General features: G+C 42.2%; 1 protein-coding gene across 2 annotated transcripts in view; it reads right to left on the minus strand.

Annotated features, from left to right (window-relative positions):
- The window catches only part of erbb2 (erb-b2 receptor tyrosine kinase 2), a 29136-nt gene that overhangs the window by 9763 nt on the left and 300 nt on the right, over nucleotides 1-19073 (minus strand). For both annotated transcript variants that reach the window (XM_082543829.1, XM_082543828.1), the window contains exons 2-15: nucleotides 8598-8749; nucleotides 8314-8494; nucleotides 7974-8114; nucleotides 7082-7147; nucleotides 6840-6955; nucleotides 6600-6741; nucleotides 6348-6476; nucleotides 5301-5445; nucleotides 4512-4585; nucleotides 4297-4387; nucleotides 2303-2505; nucleotides 2048-2177; nucleotides 748-838; nucleotides 90-244 (exon numbers count right to left, since the gene is read on the minus strand). In XM_082543829.1, the coding sequence (XP_082399955.1) occupies nucleotides 90-244; nucleotides 748-838; nucleotides 2048-2177; nucleotides 2303-2505; nucleotides 4297-4387; nucleotides 4512-4585; nucleotides 5301-5445; nucleotides 6348-6476; nucleotides 6600-6741; nucleotides 6840-6955; nucleotides 7082-7147; nucleotides 7974-8114; nucleotides 8314-8494; nucleotides 8598-8749 (1816 nt within the window). The remainder of the gene's footprint in view (nucleotides 1-89; nucleotides 245-747; nucleotides 839-2047; nucleotides 2178-2302; nucleotides 2506-4296; nucleotides 4388-4511; nucleotides 4586-5300; nucleotides 5446-6347; nucleotides 6477-6599; nucleotides 6742-6839; nucleotides 6956-7081; nucleotides 7148-7973; nucleotides 8115-8313; nucleotides 8495-8597; nucleotides 8750-19073) is intronic.

Consider the following 19073-nt stretch of genomic DNA (forward strand, 5'->3'; position numbering starts at 1 on the left):
GGAAGAGAAAAGCACCGTCTGTGAAGTCAGTCTCACTGCGTGCTTGTGTATGTGTGTGTGAGTTGGGGCTTAAATGTGGCGTCACTCACGGTGGCGTGCAGTTGGTCTTGCATGGCAGACAGTGTCCCGTGGCATTGCTGTATTTCCACACAGTATGCAGATCGCCCTTGACGCCACTGGGACACCGATCCACGCAATACTCGCCGTCCTGGAAATTCCGACACTCAGTGCAATGTTGAGCACCCTGAGACGCAAACAGAGCGATATTTAACAATGTTTATTTTTTTTATTTAACATAAAAAAAATAACAGAGTTTCTACAGCCCAGTGTGACGTCGACATCCTACTTACAGCACCACAGCAGCTAAAAGGATTCAATTTAAGCTAAAATTAGACCACTTTAAGAACTTTTGTAATTAGAAATAGCTTAAAGTATAATTTATTTTAAAGCAAGCAAGGTGCAAGCAACATTATCCCTGTGTAAAAAGGCTTCAGTAATCTCAGCTCTACAATGCACCATCAAAAACAAGCTATGCAATGAGAATATGCATCCTGCAGTGATGCCACATGCATCTTGAGAAAAGTGAAAAAGGAAAACAGAACCTCATAAACTTGTATTTATTCATACAAACGATACATCTCCAGGTTAAATAAACTGTCATATACAAGTACTTTTGAGCTCCAAATGGAGGTTTAAGGAGTTAGAAATCCTATCTAGCCGTATTACACTTTGGTCTATGTTTCTTACCGGCCCGTGGCAGGACTCTGAGCCATTGAGGGGTCGACACTGTGGATCACAGGCAACACACTTAGATCCATCTATGTATTCACGTACGGGCCTGCAAAGCAAGCACAAGATGCACGTAAGGTAACATCCCAGGATTAAATTAAATGCATTTATCTGAAGCATCTGACACCATCCTGAGAAGACACAACTTCAGAAACAGACGCCAGCTGCAAGTAACCCGATGAGCTCAACGACATTTCTTCTTCTTCTATAGACAATCGTGAAGTATCGTATGAATTTTTGCCAACTTTCTGCAAACATCACATCATGCTGGACTGTAAATTTCCAGTCCAGGATACAATTTCCATCACAGATTCAAAATAATTAAATTTTTACACTTTTGTTCTGCTTTACATTGAAGAAACAACATTAAACATGTTCATTTAACACCTAGATAGAAATTGTATGTATGAATTCCCGAATATTCCATGTATTACTGCTTTTATTTTATAAAAGCATTTATATGTTATAGAGCAATATATAGGGCACGCCACTCACTCCATACTACGGTGACCTCAGAGGTATTTACGGCTATGATGTCTTTAATCAGTTAGATTTGTTAATCTTTTTATTTAGAAACTCTATGAAACTAAACACATAACATTTCTACTTTCCTTGTTAGGTTATGGTCGCGATGACTAAAGCCATAGTGTGGTGATAACTTTTTAAATCCGATCCAATTCAAGGCAAAATAGGCAAGAGAGCAGGGTATGATTTTGCATTTGGTTGCGTTGTAAATAACAAAATCACTAGCTTAATTTGGAGTGTATAATAATAATAATAACCTCTGTTGTTTGAGTCTTACTAAAAGAGACTGTAATTAGATGTTTGAGCATTTTACTTTAAGCCTGCTTTTTCCAGGCACTTAGCAGATGTAAATTCCTAACTAAGCAAATGTACCATCTAATGGTTGTACTGGGTTCATTTTGTGCGCATGTATACAGCCCAGTGTGTTTTCTCATTTGCTCTGCCATCTTGCATTTGCTTTTGTATGTGCATGTATGCACGTCATATCAAACTCAAACACACCGTTATCGCAGATAATAGATCCTAAATTGCTTCAAGGCACACGTTAAATTAAACGTTTTTAATCTGAAAACTAAACATCATTAGTTTTTCTGATATATTTACTGGGGAACTAGTTCTGGGAATTATTACAAATAAAACAAATAGTACACTGAACAATTACAGAACATTATCAGTTGTTTTCGCATTGATTTAGTTTTGCCACACCTCTACAAACGCACGCAAACCTTCTTACCCCTGATAGAGATCACACTGCTCTACACACTCGGTGCCACGTTGGAAAGTTTGGCAGGACACGCACTGGCTGGGCCCCGGACCCCAACAGCCCGCCTTACAAAGGGGGTGACAAACATTCCCCTCTTTCTCTGAAAACATAGAGACAATGCAGCATGATTCACCCTGTAGTTTTTTTACTGCATTAGACCACAAAAAAAAAAAAAAAAAAAGCTTAAGACAGCTGCACGACTAAAAGGTCTGTGGCTTTACTTACCACAGACTGCAGGGTCCTGGTTGTGGCTGACGATGCGGTGCGGACCCTGGGTGGGATGGAGGAGATTCTGCCATGGCAGTGAGTTGGTGTAGCACAGCTGTGTGTTGTTGTAAATCAAGACCAAACCTCCACTGACGCTGCGCAGCGACCGCAACCCGAGAGACTCGATTTGCAGATTCTGGATGGCCAGTGAAAACACACCCCTGAATGGATGGAGAGGGAGAAGATGAAGAGTGGTAAACAAAGCTTTAAATAAAGAAGAGTGTAAGAAGCAAACAGCAAAAGAGACACAGCTGTAACCCGGTATCTTTCTGTGAAAACAAGCTTCTTACAAATAGCGTTTGGGCTCTTCGGAGCAGAGTAAGGATCTTGGTCATTTTGGAGGGACTCAAAGCAGAGCATCATATCAATGTGGCTCCAGCACTGTCACTACAACTGCCCTACAGTGTAAAACCTGAGAAATCCAAGTGCAAAATTCTCCCACATGGAGAATGTATAAGGAATTATTCAGTTGTTCACTGATGAGTACAAGTCTGGAAAAAATACAAAGTTTATTGAGAAATTTATGATGCCACACCGTGCCCACATATTCTGATCCTGCCCTTCCATTCAGAGGTTTTGGATATAAAAGTGGATGCTACATTTCTGTCCCGGGATCCACAAAACATTCCTTAAAACATCTGTAGACTTCTAGACTGCTGGTAAAAAAGGGAAAAAAAATGCTGGCTTCAGAAGACACCACCAAACATCGACCTTTTCCTAGAACAATCAATGGATAAGATGGCTTTGACTCTTCAAACTAAGAGTCAAGGAGATTAACAGTGGGGGGAAAATGGGTTTGTTATAACAAGATTCAGAACAGCTTATAATCCAAGTGTAAAAGCTCTGATAGAAATATTTTCCTGCAGTGTATTCGATGGCTTTGGATGATGCTATTAATCTGTTTAAGTCCCTGACATCATGTTCCATGTTTGTAAAACTGTGTAAAATAGAAAAAAAAGACTTCCAAGTGGGAGGAAAAAAGTACTCAAGCATGACTTGTCCTGTCCTGTCGCCAAACTGCTGAGTGACAAAGTCCACATGAAGTCGCACTTGTCGTGGATGAAGGGATCAAACGGAGGCCATGGAGACCGAGGTCAGTGTGAAACCAAAAGTGAATGCGGAGCTAACATTTTCAGACATTCGTTTCAATCGAAAATAATAAAACAGTTGTCGGTTGGAATTTTTTTAGCTTTAGCTAAAAGCTGCATTAAAACAGACTCTTTCTCAGCATCAACCATGTGTTATACAGCCTGTCTTGCTCATACTCCCTCCACAAAAATGTGATTGGTCGCTTCCACCTGGAGAACATTGATCGTAACGTTGTACACGTCACCAGCACGGTGATCAGATGGTGCTAACTGTGACCTAGTTTAAGACACTGGCCAGCAGGGCAGCAGTGCTAGCTAATAATTAGCATTTATTACCCTGAAAATGAACAGACTGCCTCAACTGAAGCAGAAACAGTCGAAAAAAACTGAACACAAACAAAGACACAGTGTTGGGTGGACACATTGGCATGTAGTGACGCACCGCATGGAAAGAAAATTAAACGTGCTGCATCTATATAACGATCTTAATACTACAGGAGAGCTGTTCAAGGCACATATAGACGATCCGGATGGTGAAGTGGAGTTTATTGATTCTTTAAATTACTTAAACTTACTATTATTCTTCATTTAGTTGACTTTTTTATCCACGTTTCCATCGTGCTCACTTGCATGAGAAGAAAAATACGCTTAGCAGGCACACCTAATGTTTGTTTCCAGCTCGTTGGTAAGTTTATTGATAATAAAGCTGATAATAAAATCACCACAGAAGGGAAAACAAAACAAAACACTGCAGTAAAGTGGATTGAGTATGGTTACACAACAGGCATATTGTGCAAACAGGATGACAAGGGAAATAGTGGAGAGCATGCAGAGCAACAGACAAGCAGTTTTAAGAAGTCTTACTTGTAGAGCATCGTGCCTCTGATCACCTTCAGGTTCTCAAACACACTGAGGTTGGTCCACTGTTCTGGCCAGGCATCAATGTAGAGATAACCTGCAAGTTTAAAGATCACACAGAGGTGATGAAAACATTCCAACTGAGGAGACTTCGGTGTGAGAAACAGATAAAATGTTACTTAATAAAAAGCTCACATAGGGTTTAACAAACACTGTGGTACCTGTGATCTCCTCCAGAGTCCTGAAGGCACTCAGCTGCTCCAAAGTCAGGCCTGAGGTGTTCTTCGCAGGATCCCTGGACAGCGTAAGATTTAAGTAAGACTTAAAAGCCACTTTGATTATTGGGAACAATTTCATTTTCTCTTGGCTTGTCCTCAATATTAATATCTCCTCCAGGTTAAGCTTGGATTTTGTGAGAAATGCCTTCGCCAGTCCACACAAGTCATGGAGACGATGTGTCTGGGTGATCTTGAGTCAGAGATACAGATTCAATCCACAGGAGGAAATAGGAGGAATATGCTGAATGCAAGCCTGTTTGTGCAGGTTCAGATCACACTAACCCATTATTGACAACCCTCAACAATACATCAGAAACCACACACGCGTTCACTTAAATCAGCTGTCGGGGAATTTTATCAACATGTAGTATCTCAACCTCAGCAAGTTACAAGTCATGTAAGCAAACCTACAAGCTTTGTATTAACTGTTGGTATTTCGCTACATTATTTGAAATGCTCTTGAATGACACTGGTGTAGAAACAAATTGGAGCAGTTTTGTCCTCTGTTGACACAACGTCAAAAACACTTGAGTTTAAAGCCGGTCTGGTTACCTGTGCAGGGATAGGCTCGGGCGGCAAAAGGATTGTGTACAAGTTGTTGCTGCAAAATTAAATATTTGAAGTGCTGAATGGGAGGGATGTGGCGCTGTGGCGGAATAAAGTCTCTGGTGTCAAGCTGCTTGTTGTCTTTACTGAATTTTACACGTTTCTAAAAATGTAAAAGTCTCTCACCATGAGAAGCTCTCAGAGCGGAAGGCCAGGCTACCGAAAATCTTCGTGCACTTGTTGAACTCCTCCACATTGGAAGGCGTTACTACGGCGATGCTGCTGCTGCTGTCGGTGACACCATTGTTGTCTGTACTCGGGCCGAAACACACTATGATACCAACCAGGAAGGGGAAAAAAAACAAAACAACAACAGACGTTAAACCAAACCAGAGCTTTTCTGGAAGCAGTATTTCTAATTAGACTAAAGTTTAACAACAACAATGACTAATAATCACCCAGCAACATGAACTAGGACGTGATCATTGCTGAATGAAACAGATTTGCACTGCATTAAAGGAACAAAGCCTTAAGCCACCCCTCATTTACTTATGTTTTGCTATGAAAACTGGAAATAGCAGCGGTGATTTATTGACAATGTGAAGTTTTTTGAGCAGTACTGTATACAATAACATTCAACCAGCTCTGAACACTTAGTTTTTCTGCTCTTGGCTTGGTATGATGTCAGTGAGAGTGGATGCTGTCGTCACCTGCACACAGACCGGACCGACCTGCTGTTCAAATCTTTAAATCTGTTTACGATGGGCAGTGAATCAGAAAAACAGGAGCCATAACAACTTGTTTTCAGACAGTGGGTGAGCTGAACGGTTGCACCAAGGTCCATTATAAAATAACTAAAAATTATTGCGAGCATTGAATCATGCAAAGCTGCTCCAGGAGAATCCAAGAATAAAAATATGAAGATGAAAATGAGCACCATAGATCCTGGAGGCTTGGTATGAGGAGCAGAGACAGGAGAATTATGCTAGCAAGGTTATAAAGGTGACAGAGAAACTAACAAGCTAAACTAACGACATGAACAGACAGGCGGACCTGATTACTGAACCTCATTCCGATTTGTCGAGTTAACTCAAATCTAGAACCATCTTCCGCTTCCAAGTGGATGTTTTTATTCACACTAATTAGCAGGTAAATCTAATAAAGCTGCCACGGTGTGCGTGTGTTTGTAAACAGAATGATATTTCCCAGGAGAAAACAGAATGACTACCTCACCTTTGGGACAGTCTCCTTCACACTTATCACATTTCTGCGTCTCCGTCCCGTCAGGTTGGGTGACGACAACTTTCTGGTTGTTTGGGGGGCAAGATAAAGTACAGGCCACTTCCAACGCCAGATAGTTATCTACAGGGCAGGAGACAAAGTGTCCAAGATGGGAGGCAGGGATTTAAAATAAATAAATAAATCAGCGAGCGTGTGACAGCTTTCTTGGTTAAGCAGATTTTTTTTTTTAAGGCAAACTCTTACAAGGACACGTCTTGACACAGGTCGCTCCAAAGTTAAACTTCCCATGTGGGTTGGATTGGGACTGAAACGTGACGGGGTTATAGGTGGTGGGCAGTGGACAGTTCTCTTTACATACACCGCTGTCGTTGAAGTGACGACAAGCCTGCAGAGAGGAAGGAGGAAACATGTTTCTCCAGTAAGGAAAAGGAAAAAAGGAGATTACACTGTAGATAAGAAAACAAAAACAACAGGACTGTTTACCAGACAGTCTGAGTCTTTGGGTCCAGTGCATCCAGCTGCACACTGCAGGTGACAGCAGTCGTTGGGTAGAGGACTTTTACACCGCTGGCAGCCAGACGCACATTTAGCTCGGGTCACTTTAAACACACACACACACACACACACACACACACACACAGTCAACCTTTCAGCAAAACTTCATCTGTTCTGCTTTTGTCTACATAAAACTACATGACATGACTGTGTGTGTGATTTTAACTCACGAGTTTGGCAATCCTGAGGAGTCTCTCCCCAGCATCTTTTCCCACATGCAGGCGAACAACTTGGACCTGCACCAGAAGAAAGCCAGGAATAAAAACCAGGGAAAGCTGAGCCACAATTTTACAAGAAAGACAAAGATTCAAGAGCATGCAGACATGCTGGCTGATCCGTGGTTATGTAAGGCACCAGTACGGTTCATGAGAGCCGTTTGCTGGAAGGTCAAACTCTATAAAAGAAATCTATGTAAAGTATCCAAAACCAACATAAACGATTTTTGCCCACATTAGGATTTATAAACCCACTTCCAAAATTGCTGGGACACAGCGCTAGAATGTAAAATAAAATCAGAATGCAATGATCTCACAAACCCACATTTTATCCCCAGTGGGACAAAGAAAACACATCAAATGTTTAAACTGAGGCATTTTACTATTTGATGAAAAAATATTTTGAAGCTGGTGGCAACAACATGTCTCGAAAAATTGGGACAGAGCAACAAAAAGCTGGAAAAGCAAGCAAAAAAAAAAAAAAAAAAACAGCTGGAGGAACATTTTGCAACTAATGAGGTTAACTGGCAACAGATCACTAACATGACTGGGTATAAAAAGAGAGGAGAGGAGTTTCTCAGGAATAAAGACCGGCCGAGGTTCACTAATCTGCAAAAAACTGTGTCTTCAAAATGTGGAAAGATTTTGGAATAATGCTCCTCAACGTAATGATGGCGCCTTTACACATCTGGAAAGGCACCATCAGTGCTGAAAGCTATACACGGGTTTTAGATCAACATATGCTCCCAACCAGGAAACATCTGACATGTAAAATGACTTTATGACATCGACAAATCGCTGCATGATGTTTCTCTTTGTTCACTATTAGAGTCAGTCAGCTGCTCACAGTTAGGAGGCCGAGGCTGCAGTCGGTGTTCCTTGGCACGGCCATTCTGCTCATCCAAGATGTCCGTCAAATTGATGTTCTGGGGGTCTGGGAAGCACAGCTGGGGGTTCCCCCAAATATACACTGCACCCAGCAGGATCTCTGCAGGACAGATAATACATAAAAGTGACTCCACAACTTATAGAAGACAACAGATGCTGAGAGAAACGGGCCTCTGTTCTGACCAATCTTCCAGTGAAACACTTCAGTGTTTTAAAGCTGGCGGCTGAGGATAAGAAAATGAGTCTGAGCTCCAGACTTGTCACATCAAATTACGCCGGATTTGAGGAAAATGTCTGACCTGTGAGGCTACGTAGCCGGAGTGTCCTCAGCCCCTGACCGGCGTGAGTGTTATCCAGCACAGCCAGCGCGTAGCTGGAGTTGTACAACTGGCTGCCTCTTATGATCCGAAGGCTGTCTAAGGGCAACAGGCTCACAGAAACATGAGCAACAAGTACATAACCCTGTACCTCCACAATCCCCTGGTGAAGAAGAGATGAAGAGAGACAAAGGTGAGGAACACTGGAGCTAACCAAGCTTATTAACTGTATTAACATTTTCTTTGCGTTTCCATTCAAACTATACCTGCAGGAAGGAGAGGTCAGGGTTTCCATGGAGGTGTGTAATCTCCAAGTTTCCATGAACAACCTGGCAACCGGTGTAAAGCAGCCTCAGAGTCTCATAGTGGTTTTCCAGGCTGGAGGGCAGGGCCAGCTTCATGTCTGTACCCCGACAGACTGCAAGGCAAAGAAACAAAGTGGCAATTTATATGACCTGTCAAGAACTACAACCTACAGTATATAGAAACAAAAAACCACTTTTCTTCAATGCAACATTTAGTTTCTTTAATGAATGAAGCCATTCAACTTTTCATTCGGCAGAATTCTTGCATTTTATGGGTTAAAATATCATCCCTACAAAAAACTAAATGACATACAGTAGTCTGCAAAAGCTGTGAGCCAACCTTCATTTATTTTTATTTCACTTGGAAAATTGGAAGATGGGCAAACACATGCAGTGCAGTATAATAAGGAAAAACAGAGGTTGTACAATTCTAACAAGCTCGAAAGTCAATGCAAGTCAATACAGCCTGAACTCTCTAGGTCAAGCTTTCTTGTCATTTCTTTAAGTAGTCTACAGGAATAGTTCTCCTGGCTTCTTGAGGGACATGCAAAGCTCTTTTATGGCTGTTGGCTTCTTTTGTTCTGTTCTCTCTCAAGACGATCACACACTGCTTTAATAATGTTGAGGTTTTTTTGGACATCTCAATGTAAACGTTTACAACAGTCCTTTCTTTTTTGGTTCCTTTTTTCATGTGTACAGACACCTACGTGGTAATGAATGTAAGGCTTGGACTCCACATAACTTGACTCCATCTATTCACAAGCAGCCTAAATAGAAATACGAGCCGCACGCACAGCCTCCATCTGCGTCTTAGTATACATATATGATATATTTTCCCCTGGCAGCAGATTCCCCTCAGTGGGTCACACACAGAATTGAATTCGGGGGTCATACAGCATTATAATTCACAGGGGCATTTGCAGACACATAGCTCTCGTGCCTTAACAAGCAGTCACACGGTGAACAGTCCCTCCTCTCTCGAAGTTATAAATGACTTCCCTTGGCTCCTTTCCAGCAGCCCCTCAACAGTCAACCCACTTTTCTTCATTGAAGCCCCCCAACCTCACTACTGAGCCATCTCTCTCCCTGCCATTTTGGAAAGCACAGAAGCAGGCACACCACAGGAAGAACGGGAAGTCCTGGCAGCCGGGACAAGGCCGATTTTCATGACACAGTGAGGTTACCAGCAGACTTCGGGAGATACGTCTTATCATGTGTGTGCGTCTGCCACGTGTAAAGTTTCCTGGAGATGGCGGAGCGCACAGACCCATATTACCCCTCCTGCAACTCAGCTAAAGAAGTACTGAAGCATTAATAAAGACAGCGAGCTACTGCAGTAAATGTGTCTATGATTAACCGTGCGGCTGCCAAAAATACACACCCAGCCTCTGCCACTTGTGTCAAATAACAAATCAAATGACTAATCGCCGACTCCTTCAATTATGTCATCATGGAAAATAGTTTTGGAAGTCAAGCCAAGAGTGGAGATGTACTCTCATCCTCTGGCATTTTAATCATTTTCAATAAGACAGAACTTCTAAAACACAAACAGCTTTCCCAGAGTGTGACAAAAAACAAAAAGCTGGATGTCTCCGGCTTTGGGGATTAGGGAAATGTGCTGTAACAGAGAGCTCAACAGAGCACATTATCCGTTTCTGAAAAGTGTGCGTAAAGCCCGTCCTCAGTTTCCTCTCCCTTTATTCCCTCATTGTTTGCTCTCCAAAAGTCTCTCAGCAACGCCTGTGTGTGCGTGGACTTGTGAGGAGCTCCCGGCCTAAAATACTTTCCCTTTTATCGCTCACGTTACTCAGCCTGCCCGCGGTCAAGACGCTAACTTTACTTTCCCCATTCGAAGTTCACTTCCTGCCTCTTCAAAGGTTTATCTAAGCAGTTATCAAAGAAATTGTCCTCACATCCTCTCTGATCACTCGTGTCTTTTAAATTCTCTCAGAGTCTGAGCTGTTGCTCAACTGCAATCATCCTCTGGGGATGTGCAATTTAATAGAAAGGTGTGTGGTTGCATAGCTAGAAGATGACACACACAGTTTTGGATTTTCCCAGTAAAAGGGGGATGTTGTGGTGACTGGCACCGAGTTTTGATCAAAGCTACATCGGTGACCTGTGACCTTCCAGTTCACAAGGTGATTGCGCGCCGTGTCACGTGTACACGCATTAATGCTGCCTGCTGCACAGCATGTAATGCCAATTTGCCACTGGAAACTTCCACTGCTCAGGTGTTTTGCTAGAGAGCAACAACAGCGAGGGAGGTATTTTTCCTACATTCCCGTCTGTTTCTCTGAGTTCTGACCCTACTCACGCTCTCTCCAGTCTAAATTAATTACGGTCACAAATTACAGAGGCTAAAAGGATCCCGATTATCTGAGACCATGCCTGTTCTCCCACTGCCCACTTGTTCACGCGCTCACTCAGTAGTGAAGCGCTGCAGACAGCTGTTGATGCATTTTGGACATCATTTAAATGAAGCCCTGCGATGTAATTACCCGCCGGATATTTCTAATTAGTTCTGTTGTTAAAACAGCTGCAGCTGCACTACAGTTGAAGCCATGGAAACCTCAGCAGTGCTATATCTGGATAAGTACACAGTGTAACTGACATATCCCTCTGTAACATTTAAGTCAAATCTGTGCACACAGATTTATTTGAAACCCAGTTTGTCTGAACTACACCCTGTTACGTAAGCATGATGGAAACCATAGATTCAACTGTGCTATTATGTTATAATCTTCAATACATTCACCTGAATAATGCCACCCCTCAAAGTTACAATCAGCATGGATACACAGATATATACACACACACAGCAGGAGCAATTCAATGCATTTAGGCATGTAGTTCAAACTGAGCATCACAATGGGAAAGAAAGATGATTTAAATGAGCCTGGTTGTTGGTTTGAGTACTTCAGAAACTGCTGATCTACTATCAGTAGGATTTACACAGAGTGGTTCAAAATCGAGACTATATCTAGTGGAGGAAGTGTTTTATCAGAGCCAGAAGTCAAACTGTTTTGTTTTTTTTATAGGAAAGCAACAGTAACTGAAATAACCACTCGTTACAACCAAGGTACGCAGAAGAGCGTCTCTGAATGCATAAAACATCCAACCTGAAGCAGAAGACCGCACTGCGTGCCCTTTTTGTCAGCTAAGAACTGGCAACTGAGGCTACAGCTCTCACAGCCACACCAGAACTTGACAAGAGTGGAGACAGGCTTGTACCACCAGTTCAGGCGGTGTGGGGATATTAGGGCTGGGCCATATCATACCGTTCACGGTAATACCGGTGTATGTTGGGCAACGATAAGAAAATGAAATATCGCGATGGAATATGGGTAAAAAGCACATGCGCAGTGCCTTTGTTTACATACGCACATGGCAGCGACGCAGAATGAGAAGAGCGAAAGTGGATCGTTGAATGAAACGGATGAACCAGAATTGGTTTGTAAAAATGCTGCAACTTCAGTGGTGTGGGACTGGTTTAGCTTTCGTCCGTCAGATACACAACAAAGCACTATTTTTGGTAGAGCATGCTAGCGGGCCGTCGTTATTACCGTGTTTTTTGGAAAATAAATCCTTTGATTTTTCTGAAAATCGACAGTGCCCCTTATAATCCCCGTGTGCCTTATGTATGAACTCTGGTTGTGTTTACTGACCTCGAAACAGTTTTATGTACACGGCGCTCGCAAATCTGTCAAATGTTTCAGTACGACTTTGCTAAGCTACGGACCCGCACCGCTTGATGGATTGTCGGAGCATTACAGCCATCGTAGTCAGGAGCCTCGCGGAGTGATACGTACTGTGCTTCAACATAATATTACAGTATTGTGTGTGTGTAACCTCTTTTTAAGTTTTGTGGATATTATACATGGTTATGCTGAGGATATGTCGGCCAGTTTCCACTGGAAATGCCTTTTGGTTAAACTGTCAGCAAGGAATTTGCATTTGCACTGCAAATTTTTTATATAACTTTAATGCACTTAAAAAAGCTGCTTGTGTAAGTGAAAATACATTGACGGGGTTTTTTTTTTGACAGTTGAGGAGTTGTAAAGTATTTTGTCTCGTGTCAATTATATCGTCAGTTATATCGTTATCGCAAATTTTCAAATGTATATTGTGATAAATATTTTTGGTCATGTCGCCCTGCTCTAGGGGACATTTTCTTTGGGTCACCATGTGAGCATCGCTTACACTCCATAGCCTGTCTGAGTATTGTTGCCATCCCTTTATGACCACATCTTCTGACGGCTGCTTGCAGCAGGATAAAACACCATGTCACAAAGCTCAAATCATCTCAAACTGGTTTCTTGACCATGACCAATTAGATCGCTGTACTTAAATGGCCTCCAGAGCCACTAGATCCCAAAACATTAAGGACATGGTGGTGAAAGAGGTTCACATCATTAGATAGCCGTGTAGCCAAAATATCTACAGCAGCTGCGTGATGCTATCATGTCGATATGGAACAAAATCTCTGAGGAACATTTCCGGCACCTTGTTGAATCTATGCCACAAAGAATTACAGCAGTGCTGAAAGCAAAAGGAAGTCCAGCTGGTAATAGCAAGATGTAATGAAGTGTCCAGTGTTTATACATTTATAATAGGAGAGGAGCTCAGCAACTATTCTCAAAAGGGTAAGATAAATCACATTAGCTCCATATCTGCTCACAGCTCAGTCATTAGCCATGATTACAAGGACACTAATAACTGGAATAAAAGTCTGAATGATATAAAAATGCTTCATGTGAACACAATGACCTGATAACGCTCCTTTGGACCAAAATTTCCTTTCAATTGACACAGGTGGGTTATACCGACCTCAATCGAATCAGTGTGTATGGACAGGTACCTTATCCTTACTGCGAATGCCTGCTATATGTCAACACAACGACAACACAGCGTGGGTCCATTTGAAAAAGATAAATGATGCAAAAGGCAAACACACGAGACAGGAGAGAAACTGATGACTTCCTCTGTTCAAACCGTCGATGCATGTAAATACACAACATGATCGGACTGAAATTGCGCACAGGTAAACATGAATACTGACAGGAAAATGGAAAACAACGCTCTACATGCCAGTGACTCTACCTTTGCTTGTTTAAATCCATCCAACTACTTTTAGGTTTGTTAACATGTCCTAATTTGTGTAACAGCAGTTTAGCATAGCAGATTAATCTCAAAGCATGCTTAAGGTGTCTGTATACGTCAAACAAGCCTCGCACTTAGGGGACAACCTGTTAAAGATAGAGTTGCTGTCAGGTTAACATGTGAAACGTGGTGGAAATAACAACTTTGTCTTTTACACGTTGTTTACTTCATGGTTAACCGCCACTAGCAGTTTCAGCACAGCAGCTTGTTTACCAGTTCTGACTTTAGAAAACTAGTATTACCACCTTGAGCTCTGTGGTATGCCAAACATTAGTTAAGTCCACCTCCATCGAGACTTAACACAAATGTAGTGATGAAAGGAAGGAAGCCAGCAGATGGGCAAGTCTGGACAGTATGATGTCACTGTGCACAGTAGTTTTGGAGTTACAACCAAAACAAAAGAAAGAAAAAAAGATGTTTTGTTGGATCGCAGTGACCTTTGACTGCCATATTCTAATCAGTGCATCCTTGAGTCCAAGTGAACTTTGCGCCCAGTTTATAGAAACTTCCTCAAACGGTTATCGGCTTCTTGGGAATGCCGGAGAGTGACGTGCGTACGGATGGGCAGTTAGAAAACACAGCGAACCCCGGCCAAGGCTGTCGTTAGCACATAAAAAGATAACACTGCTGAGCTGGTGAATCAGCTGGTGAAGATTGATTGAACAGAAAGTTGATCGTCCAGTCCCTGTAACAACACACGCATTCACAGGAATGCCACGTACTGTGGCATTCCTGTGAATGCAGTTAGTACTGCAGGACTTTTAAGTGCATGTGGCCAAGCAATCCAAACACTTTTTATATAGTCAGAGGAGGTTTTATAACTTGAAGTGCAAGATATTTAAAATGTCAGCACTTGTTGTTTCAGCTCTAAGGAAAGTGAGAGAACACGAAGTACTGCCGGTGTGTAAGAAATCACTCCTGATTTGATCTGAATCAGGCTTCCTGAGAGGCTGCGGTGTGTGTTTGTACAAACGGGCTGCTTGAGACTGAAAACTGAAAGCCAGCTTGAAGCCACACCTGTGTGTGGCTGCATGCCAGTTAGCACAGGGAGTGTGTGGAGGTGCGTGTGTGTTTACCAGTGTGTGTGCGTGTGTGTGTAGCAACAGGAACGCGATGCTGCCGCCGCTGTTGCGGGAACAGGGCTGAATCACAGCGGAAAAGCCTGCTCCTCGTCCTCTCGTCTAATGGATTAGATCCTCCAAAGTTCCGCAAACAGAGCGATCTGATCCAGCGGGACTTTCGCTCAGATTTTTCACACGGCAGCCCTGATTGCACCGCAGCCCTAATCCTTAGCAACGCGTCTTGCATAAACTCCACATTTCTCCCAGCCTCCCCACAGCGCATTCTTTCTACCGCTTCACTCTGCGGTCGAGAAAGAAAAAAAACAGGTATTGCTCAACAGACAAGCAGAACAGGCTCTGTGCTGCGCTGGAGCCACGAACTCCTCGTACACTCACGCCGCCACAGACTAAAACCACCAAAACACGAACGCACCGCCACATCTCAGAGTGTCCCGACCTCTTTCTACACATTAACCACATAAAGGAAGGAGTCTGGATTAGAGCGCTGGAATAAGGAGGAGGGAAAATTAGGACATCTTCCATTCAAAACTGGCCTAAATAAATATCAAGAAGTCGATTTCTGCTATTATTTTCAAATAAAAGGCTAAAAGATAAGTGCTGTTAATGAAGGAGTTCCACAGAAGGATAACTGATCGATAAATTGAATGGGATACATTTCATTATTAACATAGTGTACACAGTGCTGTGTACAAATCAGTTACTCTTTGTTAGAATTCCAGAAGGGTTTTATGACAAATTAAAGGAAAAGTCACTGACAGTTTCTCCCAGGTCTCTGGAAATCTGCTGGAGCGTTCAAGCATCATTATTCCTGATGTTGGTCCAACACGTCTGTCCTAAATCTTCTACAGGTTCAAGTGTAACAAAATCCAGCTTGAGCTGCTTTCAGCTGCTCCTTTATTTACAAGCAGTCACCACAGATGGTAGCTCTACATGCCGGATCTGACTTTTTTTTAAATGCCCAATGTCCTTCCTGACATATCCCCAAAGGGATCAGTGTCCCCTCCCGGGATCAAACTGGGATATTTTGTTCATTAGTCAGGTAAATCACATCACTATAGAGCCACCAGTGGAACCCCGTAAAATCCAGCATTTAAAAAAAAAATACTTAAATTACTTTCAAAACATTTAGATATTCAGAAGTGTCTAGATCACGTTCCCACGTCACTCCCTTAGAGGAGAATTTGAAAGATTTGCAAATAAACACTTAGAAAAAAAATTAATCGCAAATTATTTCGAACCAGAATGATTCACAGCCAGAGGATGAACCCAATATCAAAATTTAGGTACTTTAATTCGTTTTGACCGGCCACCCATCACCAAGAAATGCAATTTGTCTCTAGATGGACGCACTCTAAAATGAACTAGGCTGCAGAGCTTAAATGAATGTGTCTACTTGCTGAAGTCATGAGGGCTTGAAAATGCAGGCAAACTTCAACCCATCCCTATGTACTTCAAGGGCTTGTAACTCGGGTTTCATAGCTTGAAGATAACATTGTGCATAGGTTCATTAATCATCCTAAAGTTGCTTCACAAAAACATTCAGCTGGTCCCGAGAGGCTCGTGTGGAAGTGACATTTAAAGCACGCGCGTGCTGCAAATGGTCAATAGTAAGCATGCGGTGCACCTCTGTGGCAGCATTTGAATTAGTCTTTCCTCCCAATGCACATTCGGGTTTTGCCTTTGATCTGTCGCCCACCTGCACACACCACTCCAAAATATAATTACTTCTCCATTAAGGATGAATGTGCTAGCTTCACAGTTAGCAATTTTGTGCTAGTTTTCATTTGAATGATCTCTCTCATCAACTCCTTATTTTATGATGCTCAGAAATTACCCTGAAAAACATGTTATGGTTTTTGTTTATATTGTACTGAAAATACAAGACGGTTCTTTGTTTCTAAGTTTGGAATCGAGGGTTTGAATCGGGCATTTTTACCCATACCTCCTTAATTCCAACGTCCTGCAGACATGGGATACGTTACATGCTTTACCTAGAGGGCACTTTTACAAACAACACATCAAACTAAAGGTCGTTTAATAGGCAGAATTTTTTTAATATTTATAATATTTATCAGATTGAATGAATGGGCAGTAAAAAGAGCAAACTCCTTTCTTTTAAATCAGTTATTTTCAAATGAATGGCCTTGTTGGAAGGGCTTTTTGGCCCTTGTGATGCATAATTATTTCACCGCGCTCGCGAGATGCCACTGCATTTTAGTTATGGATGCTTTGAAAGTTTACACTACATTAAAAATAACTGCAACCTCTTTAGTTTTATAGAGAGCTGGCCAGCACCCTATGCCGAGCCTGATTTGGCCTGTGAGCCGCAAGTTGAGTATCACTATTACAGACCTCTTATGAATTACAGGGAAGTTAATAAATAGTGAAAATAACACGTTTGTTTTTTAATTATTTCCCCATGATTTCATTCTGCTAACACAAACAAGGTAGCTGAGGCAATCGTTTAAATACTGAGAGTTTAGAAGATGTCAGCAGTATTTCTGAGTGTCACACTGATGTAAGATGTGCAGATTCACAGATCTAACACTTTATTTCCTCAGAGGTTTTTCCCACTAAAAGCCGGGTGAAGAGAAGATAAACAGAAGAAGAGGCTGAAAGTCTCCCCGGAGGACGGCAACAATGGCTCTCCGGTGGTCCCACTCTCCTCTCCGGGTGAGTTAGATCACTAACACGCGGTCTAGACTGGTGAGTCACAGCAGGCTGAGTTAGCTGATCACTGAGGCCAGTTCAGTAAGACTTAATCGCCACACAGTGAGCTTCACTGGAGTGTGACAAGGGCACGAACTCTATGGATAGAAAGGCCACTGAACACAGACACACACACAGGCACGGGGACGGGGAGGTGAAAGAGTGTGTGCGTGATATAACACTTTTACAATACTTCATAACTGAAAGTAAGACAGCTGAGATTCACTCTGGAGCCAGTCGGAGCGCTCGCCCTGAACTGATGCTTCACAGATTGAGTAAAGTGCACCAACCAGTTCCCACCAACAATGCAGTCATAGATGAAAATCACTTCACCTGTGACTAAAGGCTTTGTTTGTGTTTGTGTGTGTGTGTGTGTGTGTGTGTGTGTGTGTGTGTGTGTGTGTGTGTGTGAGAGAGAGAGAGAGAGCAGCTAATAAAACAGACAGTTGTTTGTACTTACATTAGTCATTTTTGTTCTGAGGCTGACATGAATGAAAAACCCCAAAGGGGGCTCTTTCTTTATTTTGTGCACATCAATGAAAGCCAACAGCTGCATGTCAATAAAGTGAGTACTGCAGAATAAATTGTTATTGAGTTCAGATTCATTTTTGCCATTAGCATGTGCCAATAAAACTGCTTTTAAAAGCAGCTGGCTGGGGGTTATTGATCTCCCCAAATACACCTAAAATCGATCTATAAAGGGTCATATGCACCCATTAATCTGCACTATCAATCATTTTCTCAGTTAACAAACTAAATAGCCCAAGTACAGACTGACCATCAGATCAAGCATTAAATATATATATTATTTAATATTATAAATTATTATTATCCCCCCAAAACCTATAATAAAATGAAAAACAAGCAAAAATATGATTTGCAGCTCGTTTGCACCTTCCAGTTAGCTCTTGTTTTACTGGCATGTACTCAAGCTCCAAGTGTGACAAGTGGCCCCTCTATCGCACAATGTCTCCCTTTTAGAGCCAGGAGTGAATAATTGACATCGTCATGATCCTTGGCCCACAATGCACTGCCTGTTTAGTGTCTTGTTTTTGTTTGTGTTTACAGCAAAGCCACGAACCGTCCGCCTGCAGTGCACAAGTCAGTTGTGTCGCAAAGCTGTAAAGCAGGTTCTCATATTTCTTACCTGAGTCTCTGCTCTGTGTTTATTTGAGCAAGTCAACGTGTTACAAGATTGGAGATATTTGTTTATTTAGTTTTTGAATCTTTTTTTTAATTATTATTATTTTGGTCCAAACTGTAAATCTAAAGCGAGGCTGTTTTGTGACAGGTGTGATTTTTCCTCATAAGCAGCCCTTCATAAATCCCAGGAGAGCAGAGAGGACCCGGCTGAGGAGTCACGGAGGAATGTAGTCCTCCGGACCAGAAAAAAACCTCCAGCATTTCCTAAAATTACAGCCAGCACACTCCAGTGCCATCTCCCCGAAGCTCCGTGGGTCTATTTTGCCGACGGCGGAGGCAT

This window comes from Aulonocara stuartgranti (genome assembly GCF_965226115.1).
Source record: "Aulonocara stuartgranti genome assembly, chromosome: 8".
NCBI classification, from domain to species: Eukaryota; Metazoa; Chordata; class Actinopteri; order Cichliformes; family Cichlidae; genus Aulonocara; species Aulonocara stuartgranti.